The 17731-nt window shown below is 34.9% G+C and overlaps 1 protein-coding gene across 2 annotated transcripts in view; it reads left to right on the top strand.

The window, feature by feature from the left end:
- SPATA17 (spermatogenesis associated 17) overlaps window positions 1–17731 on the top strand; it is a 205286-nt gene that overhangs the window by 7874 nt on the left and 179681 nt on the right. For both annotated transcript variants that reach the window (XM_045809617.2, XM_087856311.1), the window contains exons 2-4: window positions 3754–3843; window positions 4992–5073; window positions 16636–16686. In XM_045809617.2, the coding sequence (XP_045665573.1) occupies window positions 3754–3843; window positions 4992–5073; window positions 16636–16686 (223 nt within the window). The remainder of the gene's footprint in view (window positions 1–3753; window positions 3844–4991; window positions 5074–16635; window positions 16687–17731) is intronic.

Genomic DNA, 17731 nt, shown 5'->3' with positions numbered 1-17731 from the left:
TTTTATTACATTCCTGGTAATACTTTCGGTCTTTCATCATTATTAATTCATTTAGTATTCATTGTGATAATACTGATCATAATAAATTTATTTCAAATTCATGTAGATGTCATATTTTATTCACTGCTATAGGATTTTCATTGTAATTTGAAACTAATTAATATACCATTAAAATAAAGTGTTACCCACATTTTTCATTTTAAACATAAAAAGTCTAGCAGTTCATGACATATTGTATGAGTATTCAGCATCCCAGTGGTAACCCAAGTATCTGTAAATTTCTTTTTTAAGCAGTTAAAAAAAGGGCAACAGAGAAGTGTGTATGGAAGTCAAATTACAGCATATAAATTAAAACTTAGCAGTAAGTTAACTACTAGTTATTTTTAAAATATTTCCCTTTAATTAAGATGTATAGTTCTTATTAGTATATCTCTGCTCGTATTTATATACATTGGTGTTCATAACTCCAAAAGGAGATCATTTAGTTTTCTTCTTGACTAGGTATTACATGTTAGCGTTATTACCAGGAGAGAGTAGAAAACAAAGTCAGAACAGATGATTTGATTGCTTATTCTGCATTTCTAATGACAATAATAAGTGAAGTATAGGTTCAAGCTATACATTAGTTTTAAAGTATTAGGTGTATCTGTATATATATATAAAAAAGATTTTACTTATTTATTTATTCGTTTTATTGAGAGAGAGGGAGCACGAAGCCGGTGGAAGGGTAGAGGGAGAAGCAGACTCCTTGCTGAGCAGGGAGCCCTATGGAGGCTCGATCCCAAGCCCCTGGGATTATGACCTGAGCCGAAGGCAGATACTTAACTTACTGAGCCACCTAGGTGCCCCTCTCCCTGTTTTGAAAGGTAGTCACTTGTTGATTGTTGGTGGGGTAGGAAAGACAAGTGTTGTCAGTAATTAAGAGTAAATTAAAAACAAGGAAAACAGATCTATAGTCATATTAAATGTTAGTTAAATACCCATAAGAAGCTGTTTTATCTCATTATCATGAATTTCACTTCACATCAGCCTTACTGAATAAAATTATTCTTTCCTTTACACTCTGTCATCTTTGAATTGCCTGCTCTACTGGACATTGTGTTACTGTATCTTTTCTATTTTTGCTATGATGACATTTTATACCTTGCACTATCATATCTTCTTATTGGCTAGGATAAGATTTTAAAGGAAAAACAAAAGATTCCCTCTAACCCTGCAACTGCTTGAAACATTGACCTTGTTTGCATGACTTCTTCACAGCATTTGGTGCTGCTCAACTATGGTCTCCCTTCCTGATACCTTACCATTAACTTCTATGACACTGCAAAATACTGTCTCTTATAAATGGGCCTTCTTTTTTCTTTCCTTATTTAACATCCTAAAGTTTTGTGAGTTTTTCGTTTATATAAATAGAAAACTTCTGTATGTGTTTAAAGGCTGAATTACTTCTACCAGCAATATTATGAATTCCTGTTGCACTACATTCTCACCCATACCTGGTATATCTGAAATTTTTGTTTTTTTACTATAGGTGTTGATGTGTTTTCATGTCTTAGTCTCAGTTTATTTTATTGTTTTAAGGAGATTGGTGCTCTTTTTTTTTTTTGTAAAGATTTTATTTATTTATTTATTTGACAGAGAGAGAAGCAGCGAGAGAGGGAACACAAGCAGGGGGAGTGGGAGAGGGAGAAGCAGACTTCCTGCTGAGCAGAGAGCCCGATGCGGGGCTCGATCCCAGAATGCTGGGATCATGACCTGAGCCGAAGGCAGACGCTTAACGGCTGAGCCACCCAGGCGCCTCCTGATTGGTGCTCTTTTATGCCACAGAATTTCATATTATATTTGAAAATGGCTTACATACACTCTTCCTTTTACTTTTTTCCTTTCTTCCCCCCCACTTTTACTTTCCTCCCATCTCCTGTTTTTATCCTTCCTTCCTCCCTTCTCCTTTGGGTGCAGTGATGGTTAAGAATCCAGCTTTTGGAGCCAGACTAACTAGGATCACATTTCAGCTCTGACATTTATTAAGATATATGACCTTGGACATATCCCTATACCTCTGTCTCCCTTAGTATCTTCCTCTGTCAAATGAGGATAGTATTTTAATGTGAGTAGGTATAGTGAGGGAAGCTTGTGAGTGGCAGTCTTCACAGGAATTAAATATGTCTGTAATAGGCATGCCATTCCCCAAGAGAAAGCAGCTTTGGTCAGACAAAGACTGACTGTTAGGAGAAACATGAGTTACCTCTGGAGCCACTGGGAATGCATGTGGGACAAAATGAGTAATATTGCTGATTTTTGGATTTTAAAGATTAGTGGAAAGACCATCATCAAACAATCATGATGCATGCATGACTGTGCTAAATATTGTGGAGAGCTGTGAGGGTGTACACTGGCAAGGTCTGCTGTGGTCTGGGGAGTCAGGGAAGGCTCGTGGAGTCAAGGACTTCAGGCTGTTCTCTCTACCATGTGGAGCACAATCATTTGAACCAAGAATACGGTTTATACATGTCTCTGCTATAATTTTGTACATGTAAGACAAACATACAATGATAATCTTTCTTTTTGTCTACTCCTAATTGTCTAGAGTGTCCTTTTAACCTTAATGATTTGTGTGAGTTCTCTCCACTACTCTTCACATCTGGATCACTGACTGGTGCATAATTTTTGTTTTTCTTTTTGCTTTTGTGAGTCCTTTAGAGTAAGGCTTTCTAGGTAACTCTTTCCTGCTTATCTGGGACTATAATCCATCCACTTGTTTCTCAGCTTTTTGCCACTGACAGCTTAATTGCTCATCGTATTTTCTTTCTCTTTGCCAACTTCATTGTATTGTTTAAGAATTTTCTTGTTTGAAGGTTTTTCGCCCTTCTGTTTTTGTTCTAATTATAATACATAAATTTAATGAAATCTATACATTTAATCTACCATATAATGACAACAAAAAAATAACCTGTCCAAGGAAACAGTATTTTGAGGGAATTAAAAAAAAAATAAAGAAATAAATAGTTAGTCATTCTTTATTCATTCAGCAAACATAAAGTGCTAATTAGGTGCCAACCAGCATTCTAGGAAAGAAATTACTTTGTGGTGCACAGTAGTTGCCTTAAGCAGTATCACTTTATCTAAGAGGGATGGGGAGGGAGAATTATAATGACTGGTAAAATTAAAATGGAGATCTGTCTTGACTAAACCTTTTTTTGCTGTAAGTTAGTAAAATCTAACAACTGAATTTCTTGTCTTTTTATAAGCCTACGGCCCTGCCCCTGCTTTAACTTAAATGAAGTTTCTGAGAATTCTATCTAGAATAGGCATTCTGTGATGGATTCATTTTACTTAGAAGCAGTTCATTTAACTGATGCATTGAGTGAAATATGCAAGCATTTTAATCTTGCATGATATGTGTAGTGGCATTCAAATAGTAAATTCAAATAATTATGTTTATAAAATAATGAAAAAATGCATGTTGCTTTATTTCCTTATAAGAATCATTGGTAAATTAATTAGTTGCAAAATAGGTGATTATAAAAATAAAAAAAAAGTAAAGCTTTTGAAAGCACATGGCCTCTCAGAGAAAGGTTAATTTTAAAAATATAGCTTGTGATTTCTGAAATGCTTTATTTAGTATTTTAATTTTATTTAAAATGACATTTGAATTTATCATTTTGGAAGAAATTAAAGGTTAAGTTTAACAGGTTGATTTGCTTTATAATTATATTAGTCACTAATGAAATGCTTTAAAAAATTTCTTTTTAGTGTTGTAGATTTATTTAGGAAAAAGGAGTATGATGCAGCAGTTAAAATCCAGAGCTGGTTTCGAGGATGTCAAGTTCGGGCATATATCAGGTATATGATTTTGTCATGGAAACGTCAGATATATCATAAAAATATACTCCTTAGAAAATGTAATTTATTCATGTAAGTGCTAATTTCAAATAATCTTTAATTTTACTTATAATGAAATTAATAAATTATATGATGTCCTTTTTAAAAAGAAATAACTCTTTTTGGTCTTTTCTTACATATCAAAAAACTATATCAACCATATCTCTAATTTTAAAAAATACTCAATATCATAAATACACTTGATTGGATTCTTTTCTTCAAATTCCATAGGATGTGACAAATGACTGGGCTTTATTTATAACAGTGAATTCACTGACTGATAAGAAAAGAAAAACAAAACAAAATAAAACAAAAGGAAGCTACGCCAGGCTTCTCCAACATGTTGATAGATAAGGGCAAATGATACCAGAATGCTGCCATCCTGATTATAAAGAGATTGAAGCTGAGCTCCCTATCTTCATTATCCTTACTTTTTCTTCAGTGCTCAAACCTTCCTTCAGTCTCTCGCAATTCTGAAAAGCATTGCCCTGGATAAGGTGGAGGAAAAAAATGCCTAGTACATAATAACTCATTCAGATGGCGAACTGGGGTTATACTGTGTAGTTCCTTCTGTTGGCTCATAGGAGCCAGACTTAACAAATCCAAGTGCAAAGACGAGGTTTCTCTTTTGGCCCCTATACCAACTAGGAACATGGCAGAAAGAGAGTATTTTTTTAATTCAGCAGATTAACATGTCATTAGCTTGGATAGACTGGGAAATATAAGCATGAAAGAGGAAGTGTTCTTGACCTCAAGAATTATTTCTAAGTACTTCTGGTAGCTCACATCAATATTGCCTGGCTTATTTCTCAACGTGTTCCTTTGACCTGTTTTATAGTCTTAACATTCAAAAATATTTCCAAGAAGAGTATTTGAAATTTAAAGATGTTTAATCATAAGCTCAAAAGGAATACTGAATATTTATTTCTGCCCCTATTCTACCTCTAGAAGTGGTTAATTCTGTTAGAGAATTTGTGTACCCTTTAAAGGTACACAAAAATTTGGCTTTGAATTTGAGTTCTTGAATTGTAGAAGATGCATTCTAAGAAAAAACTTAAGCAATAATCTGGTTCAAGGAAAGCATACTAATAAGTATATTTTTCACCCAGGAATTTACATAGAATAACAACTGTTATTCAAAAATGGTGGAGAAGTTACTCAGGCAGACAAGAGTATCAACTAATTGTAAAGGTAAATATAAAATTTATGTATGTTAGCATTTGAATTATATAATGTGCTGTAACGTACTTCAGTCATATTTACATGCAGCTTGGAAGTTATTGTTATAAATATTTATGTAAGAACAAAATTGGGCTTAAAGTTTAGAACAAGACTTTTTTCTGAGAAGCCTTTTCTGATTTTCCATGGAGAATAGATGACTCATTTCTTTGTACCCAGACTACACCAGACATTTTCTTTTTGTTAAAGTAACTTTCACAGTGTATGCATTTATATGCACTTAATTTGTTGATGATTTCCTCCAGGTTCTAGATGGGGAGCTCTTTCAGGGTAGGCACAGTAGCTTGTTCGTTTTTGGACCATTGACATTTAGATTAATCCCTGTTTCATAATGTAGTCAATAAACATTAATTGAATTAAAGTGGCCAAAATTAATTCTACAAAATATAAAAATAAGGCCATTTCTGTCTTACCATTGTCTGTTATTGACTGTTGGGATATTTTGATATTTTGAAGATTTGCCTTAAGAAATATCATATACCACAACCATCTCTATCCACTGATAGTCTTGCAGAAGTATCTAGTAGCATGCCAGCTTACACTTCAGCTAAGGGTTTTAGGATATTAAGAAAAAAAATTTTTTTTATATAAAATGAGAAAATTTCTCATTATGGCCCACTTCATTTATTTTTTGGTTTGTGACTGTTTTCTACCATAATAGCTTAAGTTTGTTTTTCATTTGTTCTTGATTAGTTGCATCTAAGTGAAATTAAAAGATATAGAGAGGAAAAGATAAAAATAAGTAGATAAGTAAACAATAAGCATTCACCTTTAGTGAAGAAACTTTAAAACATGTTGATAAAGTACAGGAACTGCTTGGAGGAAGAGCCTACTATTTTAGATTTAGTGAAATTAAGTATTCAAACAATAATTCTGCCATGAGCTTTTTGTAACTGTCAGATCTCTCTTATAGCTAGTTTTAAAATCACAATGATGGGGGTGCCTGGGTGGCTTAGTCGTTAAGCGTCTGCCTTCGGCTCAGGGCATGATCCCAGGGTCCTGGGATGGAGCCCCACATCAGGCTCCTCTGCTGGGAGCCTGCTTCTTCCTCTCCCACTCCCCCTGCCTGTGTTCCCTCTCTCCCTGGCTGTCTCTCTCTCTGTCAAATAAATAAATAAAATCTTTAAAAAATAAAATAAAATATAATAAATAAAATAAAATCACAGTGATGCTTTTACAACATAGAGGCTTAACTGACTGAACCACTCAGGTGCCCCATGGGGGGATATTTCAAAACTGTGTGTAAGTGTGTGTGTGTGTGTGTGTGTCTTCTTTCTCATCAATCTTTTTTACACTAGGTTTAGCATTCATTGATGGCTTTGGCCAGAATCAGTTCTTATATTTGTCAGATAGCAATTTTCTAACTCTGTCATTTCTTCTGCATTTACTTGGTAGCATATTAGTATAAGAAAAAGCTTTTTTTTTCTTTTTGGTCCTTTTTTAAATTATTTACATCAGAATGAACTAATGGATTCCTGTTTTATTCCGTGGGTTATAATAAATTACTATCACTAATTGGCTTGGTGCTCAAATTGATTTGGCCAGCAGAAGCTCCTTCAAACCAACTCCTAATAGAATCAGATTACTTAAATGGAATGATCAAAAAATTAAGGTATTTTTTATGGAGTGCTGAGTGATCTTTAGCCCCATTATTCATTCATAGTTGGAGATCTGTATCAATGTATAGACGAGACAATAAAGTATATGTATGCATATGGCATGCCATGAGCATTACTAACTTAACTTCCATTGCTGTAATTTCTACTCACAAGCCACTAGTCAGAAGGTTATGAATGATTGAGACCTCTTTTTAATCAAATATACAAGAGTATAAACATTTCAGTGACTATTGTCAATATATTCAACTTGGGAATCTATATTTATTCTAATGATGTTGAGGTTGCTGAAAAAATGTTTTTAAAAATTCATATAATGGTCCATTCTAGGAAATTTGTTTTGTTACTTTAGCGTCTTAACAGAGTTTGATCAAAAAGAATATCACGCAGCATGATCACTATGTTATTCTGTAGTTTTGGATCTAATTATCTTTGAGCTCTTGGGGGAAAAAAGGTGGAGATTTTCCTCATTTAAATTGGTTCTGGATAGTTTTTAAGTCTGTTAAGCTGTAAACTATTTTAGAACAGGTCTGTTCTATTTTTTTATCTATTTTTGCCATTATATATACAGGACCTAACATAAGGATCTCAAATAACATAATTGGACCTCAATAAGTAATTATTGAATGAAATTAAAATAACTGCCATTTACTGATTGACTAGTATGACTAAAATATTGTAGTAAACATTTTATGTGTTTAATGTGTATACCAACTAAAGTCTTATACGAGTCCTGTGAATATTATCACCATTTTATAGATGAAGAATTTTAGTCTCAGATGTGGTTACTTCCCCAAGGACATACTGTTAGTGATGCGTGGAAAAAAGTTCAAACCCAATTTGATGTGATCCCAAAACCCTTATATACTGAGCTGGTAGACAGTTGAAGTTCATTTCATTATTGGAGATTTCCCTCCTTTGGGTTATACAGAGGTCCACGAAGCTTAAGTAGTGCTAACATACCAGTGATCCCCACCTTTGTGGAGCTTCATTCAGAGGAGGTCCACTGTCCTAGCCCATGTATTTGATCTCTCAAGGTTCATCCTTTGAGAACTCTGTGGCTGGTGGGCCACATAAAGGGAATGGGAATTTTTGTTAGAGTCAGTATCCCGACATCCCTAGTGCTTTGAGTCCTGTCTCCTCCACAGGTACCACCAAGTTTATCCTAGAGTTTTAGCCACCTCCCAGAAGCAATAGGAATGCCAAATGTGGTATTTCCTTATTTTAAAAAGCTAATGCCCAGCTCTTCACCAAGCATGTGGAATCTTGGCTCCTTTATTTCTCTTTCTCTGCCCATAGCTCCCCTCTTCTTGTCTCTCTCCCATTCCAGCATAATTCCTCAGAGCTCAGGTTTTAGGAAAGCAAAGCTCGGTAGGGATGGACAGTCACACATAAGCCATCTGAAGCAAGAACGCAAGAAAAGACCTGCTACTTTCCTGGGTTGGGGGGTAGGACGGGAATTAGAGATACTGTTTAAGTCTATATTATTTACCCTGTCACACACATTAGTACACACTGTCACACACATAGTCTGTAGTAACTATCTTTAAATCATCATTTCCCAAATTTATTCCGCATAATTTTTTTGGCCTAACAGCTATATGCAATAATAACAATGCCATGTAGTACATGATTAAGTTATAAAATGAGTGATAATAGGTTAGCGATTTTAAAACGTAGGGATAGAACTCCTTTACTAAAATGTTAGCAAAATTTTTAGCCTTATATGTAAAACAGGTGCAGGAGGTGCAGCTGTTTTGGAAGTTGAAGAAACTCAACTGCTTGAACTCTCTCTGTGGCCTCTGTTGTCACCTGAGCCACCATAGCATGACTTGAAAGCCAGTGATTTAATTTGCTTATCTGGGAAAGGATCACAAAGAACTGATGATATTAATTGCCTAAGGGAGAAGAAAACTGGGTCCTTAAGGAAGAATCGTAAGAAAGAGACCTCTTTGGGGTGTCTGGGTGGCTCAGTCAGTTAGGCGCCTGCCTTCAGCTCAGGTCATGATCTCTGGGTCCTGGATGGAACCCTGAGTTGGGCCCCCTGCTGAGCAGGGAGCCTGTTTCTCCTCCCCCCCCCCCACTTACGCACTCTCTCCTCCTCAAATAAATAAATAAAATCTTTCAAAAAAAGGAGACTTTTTAAATTATAAACTCTTCTGTAGCTTTTGAATTTTAAACAATATGAATGTATTATCTATTAAATAAATTAATTTAAAAAGGAAAGTCAGTTTAAAAGGGACTCTCCCACCAAACACATGGACAGATAGTAAGTGCTTAAATGAGAGTTAATGTTATCTCCAAAGATCAAAGAAATGAGACTTGAATTGCCCCCTGGGGGATCAGTAGGTGGTAGACTCGGAAGAAGGAAGGACATTTGTTTCCATTAGGAACAGCATGAATGAGGGTTTGAAATTGGGAATGAGCATGGTGTGATGGGAGACAAGGAGGGATGTTGATCTGGATGGCTCAGAGAATTTGGGGAGTAACAGAAGGTTGGTCAGGAGTTGAATGTGACTTTTAAAAAGTAATTTCCTACATTTAAAAGAAATTTCTTGTTGAAAAACTTTATATCCATTATTTAATATTTTCCAGCAATCTGTCAAGTAGAAAGTGCACGTTATTTTCATTTTATAGATAGAAAAATGGAGTCTCAGGAGGGTTCAGTGATTTGCCTAAAGTTCTGTTTCTGATCCATATAGAGCCACATGCTCACTACTTATTAAAATCTCTGCACGTCCCTCAGTTACCCTAAACCTGTTCCTCCTTATATATTCTTTTATTCAGATCAATGGTACAGCCATTCAACCAGAAATCCAGTCATCCTAGACTCTCCACTACCTCCTTCTCCCTACCCTTTATCTCCTATCAGCCATCAAACACTTTCCATTTCCCCTCATAAAAGTCTCTTGACTTGAGTCTAAACATCATCATTTTACTCCCATGCCTACAGCCCTTGCCATAGCATATAGCATAAAGTTCACACTCTTTTACATGACATGTCAGGTTTTTCATAGCCTCCTAATGGCTTCTTCTCTAATCTCACTTCTTGCTATACCTGTATAAAATATACTTTGGACACATTAAATCATTTGCTATTGCCAAAATATGCAGTGTCCTACAGGCTTTTTGCAAATGCCCTTTGCCTTGCCTAGAATGCCCTCCCATTGGTCCAAATCCCTATTATTGTTCCAGACTTTACTTAAACATTAACCTTCCCTGATCTCCTGAAGCTGAGTGTGGAATGGTGGGAGACTGCAGGTATCAGGTGTGCCTTCCTAGCTTTGTTCATGTAGGCATTTGTCTCACTGTGATACATTTGTTTATCTACATCTCTTATTTGACCGGAGCTCCTGAATGACAGTAACTGTTCAGTTTACTGTATCTCAAATGTATCACAGCAAATGTCACATAGAAAGCCTGCAGACATTTTTGCTAACTGATTACATGATTCACAGGGATATATATGTTGGAAGACTTTTGCTATGGTCAACACAGCTGGTGATTGTATCAATATGTGTCAAAATTATTCACTACCCCCTTCTTCATAAAAGAATGATTCTTCCCCATCTCACTGATTTTGGGCTAAGCCATGTGTTGTGAGCAGATGGGACATATGCCACCCTCAAGATGAAGCTTTAAGAAGCTGTAGTCCTCTTTCCTTCTGGCATAAGAATGGCACACCTCAGTCTTGGGCTGCTCCTTCATCCTTGGGGTTAAGATGAAGAGATGTAGAGCACAGACAGCTATAGGGAACCCTAGTCTACACATAAAATGTGAGTGAGAAACTTTTTGTTTTGTAAGCTACTATGATAGCTGCATTTTTATCTCTGCAAATCTGATTAATGGTTATAATGATAACAAAAGCGTGCGTGTTCGTAAGAAACGTTCGGAATGGGGCACTCAGTGAAGCTTACAAAAAGATGTTTTGAGGTTTTTGAGTTTGTGATGATGTTAGGACACCTCCATGTGGTGATATCTTGTAAGGCGATTTTGCAGAGTCTCAGCAGAGTGTCTGGCATAAATTAACACTCCACAAATGCTTATTAAAGTGAACTGTTGAATGGGAGTTTAGATTAAGAGAGCTGGAGACAAAGATTTTAGAACCATCATTGCAAGATGACAGGATTTTCTACCTGATGGGGGAAAAATATATCTCAAGAGTAGAGCAGAGGGCCAAGAATTGAGGCTTGTGGAACACATTAGGTAGGATTTAGGCAAAGGAAAGGGAATTATAGATAGATAATAACTAGAAAAGTAGAGATACAATATCACAGTAACCAGGGGAGAGAACTGCTAGCAAATATGGCATTGTCAACAGTCTCAGATGTGGCAAAGGTCACACAGAAAGTGAACTGTGAAAAGACAGATGCTAGGATCTCCTTAAATAGATAGGTTTAGTAGTTTTAGACAGCCTCCCTCAAAATTCTGTTAACGAAAATATTTTATTCGGCTTTTAAATAATTTTCATACTGACACCAGCTAGCTTATCCAGTCCTGAAGGATCATGGGTTCTCCACTACAGTGCCCTAATTAACTCACAATAATAGATCATTTCCAGTTCTCTTTTGTGATTCAACTCTTGCTTCCTTGATGACTATTGTTTTTGCTTTTTCCTTTCTGCCACCATTTCTGGCCTTCCTGCTGACTTTCAGGCTGCTGTATCTGGCAACATAATCCAAATTTGTCCATCTTAGGGGTCTAGCATTGTTGATTCACAACCTTGAAAATTTTTTCCTGTTAGTGAAAATTGATGGTTATCTCGTGTGTGCTCGGTGCATATGAGTTTCATACCTGCTGAACTCTTGCTCTAACTTTACTGAAACTTGATCTTCCTACTGGATTCTCAAATGGTCCTACTGTTTTGGGAGCTTTCTTTTTCTTTTTCTTTTTCTTTTTCTTTTTCTTTTTCTTTTTCTTTTTCTTTTTTTTTTAAGATTTATTTCTCTTAGAAATGAGAGCATGAGGTGGGGAGGGGCAGAGGGAGAGGGAGAGGGAAAGAGAAATTTCAGCAGAAGGACCTCCAAATCAGTTATAAGTTAATAAGGCAACATTTATCACCCTTTAGTGTCAAAGCAGAAAATGGAAACATTTTTTCCCTTCAGGGTCTTGCAGTTTAGGTAAATACTAAAGGATAGATGACTTACGATTCTGACCTATGGTATTAATTTAAAACTTTATTAATATATTTTCATATATTCATTATGAAATAAATTTAGATTTGGTTCTCCTGCTTTTAAAGATTATATTAATAATAATCTAAGAATAATATATTTGGTTTTAATTTTGTGTGTATGTGGAAAAATAAAGGGTATTTTAAAAATCAGCTGTTGATAATGAACAGATTGGTATCATTTGCCAACAAACAAGGCAAAGCATATGCACAAAATACTCAGGATTATTTGATAATAAATCATTTTAATGATTATACTCAAAATTACGAAATGAGGACAGCACTGATGTGGAAAATAACAAAGACTCATGCTCATCATATCTGTTATCCATATGTGCATGGCTTCTAAAGGTTCCATTGTCATCACTTTAATGCAACTATTTCTTTGTACTGCTCAATCTAACAAATAAGCCAGCTGATCTGGTTGAGTTTATATAGATGTATTACTCAAAATTATTATGAATATGTATTGCTTTAAGGGTTCTGCTTTTGAGGAGCAAAGGAAAAGAAAGAGAGATAGAAACCAAGAAACAGACTTAACTATAGAGAACAAACTGAGGGGAGGTCGGTGAGGGATGGGTGAAATAGGTGATGGGGATTAAAGAACACTCTTATTGTGGTAAGCACTGAGTAATCTGTAGAACTGTTGAATTACTATACTGTACCCCGAAACTGATAGAACACTATATGTTAATTATACCAGAATAAAAACGAAACATTTAATTACAAAAAACCACCTTTTTAAAAAAGTGTTGTGCTTTTGAAAATGATTGACTATTTTCTCCTTGGAACTCATCTTGTTTTGATTTTCAACCTAAATACTCAACAATAAAGAAGCAATTAGGTCATGTATGGTATGTTCATGTAGCAAAATACCATGTAGCCATTGTGTATAAAAATACGTGAAGAAGGAACTTAAAAATGGGAAACAAGAAATATCTGTATTAAATCAGTCTAAACCAGATAGAAGAACCTTTAAGAGAAATCAAGGGGTTGAAGGAGAGGAATTTGCATTAAGAGTTTAAGACTTAAGGGGAGTGGGGAGAACATTTCTAGTTCAGAAGGTCTGGAACATGGCTATGGATTTAGTAATTAAATGTGTTGTCTACATGAGTTTGAAAAGTCTCAAGATAATGGTAGGAGTTGTGATGAAGAGTTAGACCATTAGTTTGATGTTGGAATCTTAAGAGCATACTTGGAGCAAGTCAGGGAGAAATGAGGAGGAGGGGGGAAGGAGGATAAGTAATCAGAGAACTGAAGTATGACTACCAAAAGGGATAGAGAGTCTTAAGTGTGGAAAGCGTGAGATTAAAAAATAAGGTTTCTTGTTCTTTTGGTTTGTTGTTGCTGTATCCTTTTTAAAGGAGTACTTCTTACTGGTATGAAATGGTTTGAAAGTATGCTTTGGAACTAGGAGAATGCCAGCTTCCTCCAGCTGATGGTACTTGGAGGAGGAGAGAAAAGATAGTTTCTCCTATAAATGCTTGCAAGAAAAACAGGAGAGATAAGGTTTGGACAGCTAGAAAAGAATGGTAAGATGTGTCAGGCAAGGGAAGTAATATGGACCTGGAGGTGAAGAAATAAAAACAGCAATTTGATCAGATTGAGCTTTAAAGGAATAGAGTGGTAAGAGATAACTGAAGGGAAAAATTGGGACTTGATTGTGGTAAGCTTTGAATATTACTTGACCTCTAACAGAGTGGTTCTCATTTATCACTAACCACCCTCCCATTGTAATTCACCTGATAGAAAGAAGAAAGAAACTCAAAATGTGAAACATGTTTCCATTGGTAATCATGGTCCAGTCCCTCTGTCCAAAAGATTCATGTGGATACTAACCACACAGAAAATTATGTTTTTAAAAGGAATACATCCTCCAAAAAAAATTTCAGAAGCCGTATAAAAATTGAGGATGACGTGGCAAAGGCCATACAGCTAACAAATGGTTGATTTAGTATTCAAATGCCATTTTTCATTCCAGAAATTCTTCCTGCTCTATCTGTTGTAAATGCAGCATATCAATTCTGTTTATCCTCCTTTTTCTCTTTCTGCCCTCCTTCCCCCCTTTCCTTTTTTTTGTTTATTCAACAAACATATGGGGAAACATCTATAATTGAGTATCATATTTTCATTACAATGAAACTATCACCATTTATGCTTGATTTTCACTCCAGATTTTTAGTGTTAGTGGACTTAGTATCTTATGATAAAATGGGAAATTAATAAATAGTAAGAAAAATTTTTAATTTTAAGAATTTCATCTCTTGAGAAATTAAAATAGCTTTTCATTGTTGGATATACTATTAATATTTAGTAGCTGGGATATTCTTAGCTTATCCAACTCCATGGAATGGAAAAAAACAAATTTTGAGGACTAAATTCTAGACAATATTAAGAACAAGGGTTTTCATATGATTTATATTTTAACTACGTGTATACCAAATATTAATAAGTAGCGTCATTGCTCAGAATGGAAATAGACTTAGATGAAAGAAATTTTACAAAATTCTAAAGTGTCTAAATGAGTCTCATAGATAGCTTATGGAAATGAACAAATGATTTTTTTTTAGTGTTTTCAAAATTGTGGAAAAATACACATAGCATCAAATTTGCTATTTATACCATTTTTAATTGTACTATTATTCAGTGGCATTAGGTACACTTATATTTGTATGCAACTATCACCACTACCCATCTCCAAAACTTCTCCTTCATCTCAAATGGAGACTCTACCCATTTAACAAAAGCTGCCCCCTTGCTCTAGCCTCTGGTAACTGCTGTTCCACCTCCTGTCTTTGTGAATTTGACTATTTCAGGTACCTCTTGTAAGTGGGATCATGCGATATTTTTCACGTAAATATATTTTTGTTACTTTCCAAAGCAAATAAATTTAATATCAACGAGTGGTTCACATGAGAATGATACACTGGAATCAAAGTGCTGTAACATCTTTTAGCTATAAAAGTCAGAATCTGTACACCTAAAAGCTAGATCTCTCTTTTCTCTGTCTTCAGAATAAAATTTAACCTCTTATATTTTGGAATTTTACTTATTGTTAAATTACATACTTTTAGCTACAAAATGTGTAACAGCAACAATGATAATCCCCTCTATAATCATCAGCTGTGTCCCAAGCACCTTAAATATTTTATCTCATTTTAATCTTCACCCCAATTCTACGAAGTATGTACTGTTCCATTTTGTGAGCATGGAAGTCAAGACTGGCAGGGTTTAAGTAACTTGTTCAAAGCCACACAGCTGGTAAAAGCACCATCAGCACCTGAACTCAGGTCTGTGGCTTGAAAGCTCACACACACTCAGTGCTGCTAACTGAACAGGAACATAATAAAGATAAGAAACATGACCTCTTTCTGAACCCAGACATTTTAGATATGTAATTTTTAATATGTTTCTCCTGTATAAAGTCCTTTGATGGCTATATCTGCATCAATATGACTTGAAGAAATATATTAAAGTGAATCTTTTAAATTCACCTCAAATGCCAAGAATTACGTCTTGCTATGATGAAGAAAGAGAATTTAAAATGAAGTAACATCGTTGTGTTCATTTGTAAATAACATATTGCAGCCAACTGTTTCTTAATTGCTCAGACTGTTGATAAATAATCCAGCCCTGCTGCTCTCCACAGACAATTTGCTTTGGATCAGACCAGGCAATTCAAACAGTCCTAATTACAGTGAAACCCTTTTATATGAATTTCTGTTTGTTGCAGGGAAGAAAACCCCTATATAAAAGGTTAAGGCATTTATTTCTGATTTTTGCCTGAAACATAGCACCTGTTACCTAAGCTCAAGTTATATTGGTCAATGAATTCAACTGAATAAAAATGGATAAAGTAATATTTTGTGTTAAAAATGTATATTTCATTGCTTTTACTATTTACTGTACTGTCATGCATTATGTTAATTTTATGTTTTTAATTAAAGGATATAACAGATGTAGAAACTTCATTTAAAGCAATAATTGCCTTGAAGTAAGCTGTGTTGCTAAATGATTAGTGTAACAGAGATTTGTATATTAATAGACAAATGTGTCTATACTAGTAGGAAACCAAGACCTTAGGAAGTCTTCACTATATCAGGGGATTTGCCGTAACATGATATCATTGTATTTATGATTTTATGGTGTTAAAATGAATATTAAATGAAACAAAATTCCCAAGGATTACTCAGGAGGCAGCTAAGTACATAACATTTTGTACAGATGGTTGGAAGGCACAGTTTTGCTTCATCACTGCATCCATATCCTTGAACGATTTCGACTGAAGACAGCATTTCTTTGAATTTTTCATTAAACCAGACGTCTTGAAATATGAATTCCTTTTATGTTTCTGTGAGTTTTGGCTAAAAGAACCCCAGTGAATAAATCATACAATACTACGTGTCACCAGCACTTGTGAATATTTCTGCTTTGTTATTCTATTCTCAGTAGAGCACCATTGATTATCAAACTCAGCGGAGAGCATTTTATGATCATATATCTCCATTAGCTCCTAGTTTGACTACCATAGATTTTTCTGGTTAAGCCTGCATTATGTATTAGGAAGCCTATCTCTTCAATACAAAGTTCGATTTCATTTTTCTAAGCCCAGAACTCTTATTATGTATTATGTATAAAGATTCTTATCTTTTATATGTAAAAATAGGCTGCACTGTCTTTCTGTAACTGAACTATATGCCATCTTTTTTTTTTCCTGATTCACAGTTCGCATCTTGTGCCATGAAGATGAATCTCTACAACGCAATGGCTGTCAGGGTAAATATTTCTTCACTTGTTAAACAAATGAAAAGTCAATTGTGCCCTGAATTCGCTTTTAATAAAATGAGCAAGCCAGAATAATGCAAATTTGATTGATATGCTAATGGTTAGAGAGAAAAGAGTACATAGTTAAAAAGTTAGTTATACTAAATAATCTTGGCAGTATTAAAAATTAGAGTAAAATGTGAAACATGTAATTATCAGTGCTTATGTTTTAGAATGTTAAATATCTCTGAGCCATAACTAGAGAAAGACTGTTAATATTAATGAAGCAATGTATTAGTTTCCATATGTCATATAGAATATTGTGATAAATAGATGAACATGGTTCTGGACTATAAGATGTTGGCCCAATACAAATCAATTAGAATTATTCATATGATTTAGCAGTAATAAAGTCAGTTTCCACCTTAGAAGTTTTATTTCTATCATCTCTATGTTCATTTTTATGTGTTATTTTCCTAATGGAACGTTGAGCTTAGTGATTATGAGGCTGGCTTGGTTTCTGCACAGATTTTGGGAATGGGCACAACAAAAGTATTATTTCTCTTGTCTCAGATAGTATGGTAATAGCTTAATTTTGGAGCTGTTATAAATGGAGAAATTACTTTGGTGAATTTCATTAATGTTCTTAAAACTTATGTTGCCTTATTATATTCTTTTTCATTAATCTATTAGTTCTTCTGTTAATAATAGATTTTATTTTGGGTGAAGCAGCGTAGTAAAATATTTCTGAAAGGTCCTGTCTGGAACTATGGCAGGAAAATTAACATTATTTTGATTATTTATACTGCTTTGGGAAGGGTGCTTTCCTCTATGAATATGGGTGTGTGCTGAGAGCCTACCCTAGGGACTGTCTCCACGTTCTGTTGTCTACCTTCCTTTCTTTCTCTCTTTCCTTCTCTTTTCTTTTCCTTTTCCTTTCTTCCTTCCTTCCTCCTTTTTTTCTTTTTCTTTTTTTTTTTTTTAAGATTTTATTATTTGAGAGAGATAGAGCATGTGGAATGGAGAGGCAGAGGGACAGGGAGAAGCAGGCTTCCCA

This window comes from Ursus americanus, chromosome 2, assembly GCF_024610735.1.
Source record: "Ursus americanus isolate L20-20 chromosome 2, mUrsAme1.1.p, whole genome shotgun sequence".
NCBI classification, from domain to species: domain Eukaryota; kingdom Metazoa; phylum Chordata; class Mammalia; order Carnivora; family Ursidae; genus Ursus; species Ursus americanus.
The sequence above is the reverse complement of the archived record's forward strand: the minus strand, read 5'-3'. Positions and strand labels throughout refer to the sequence as shown.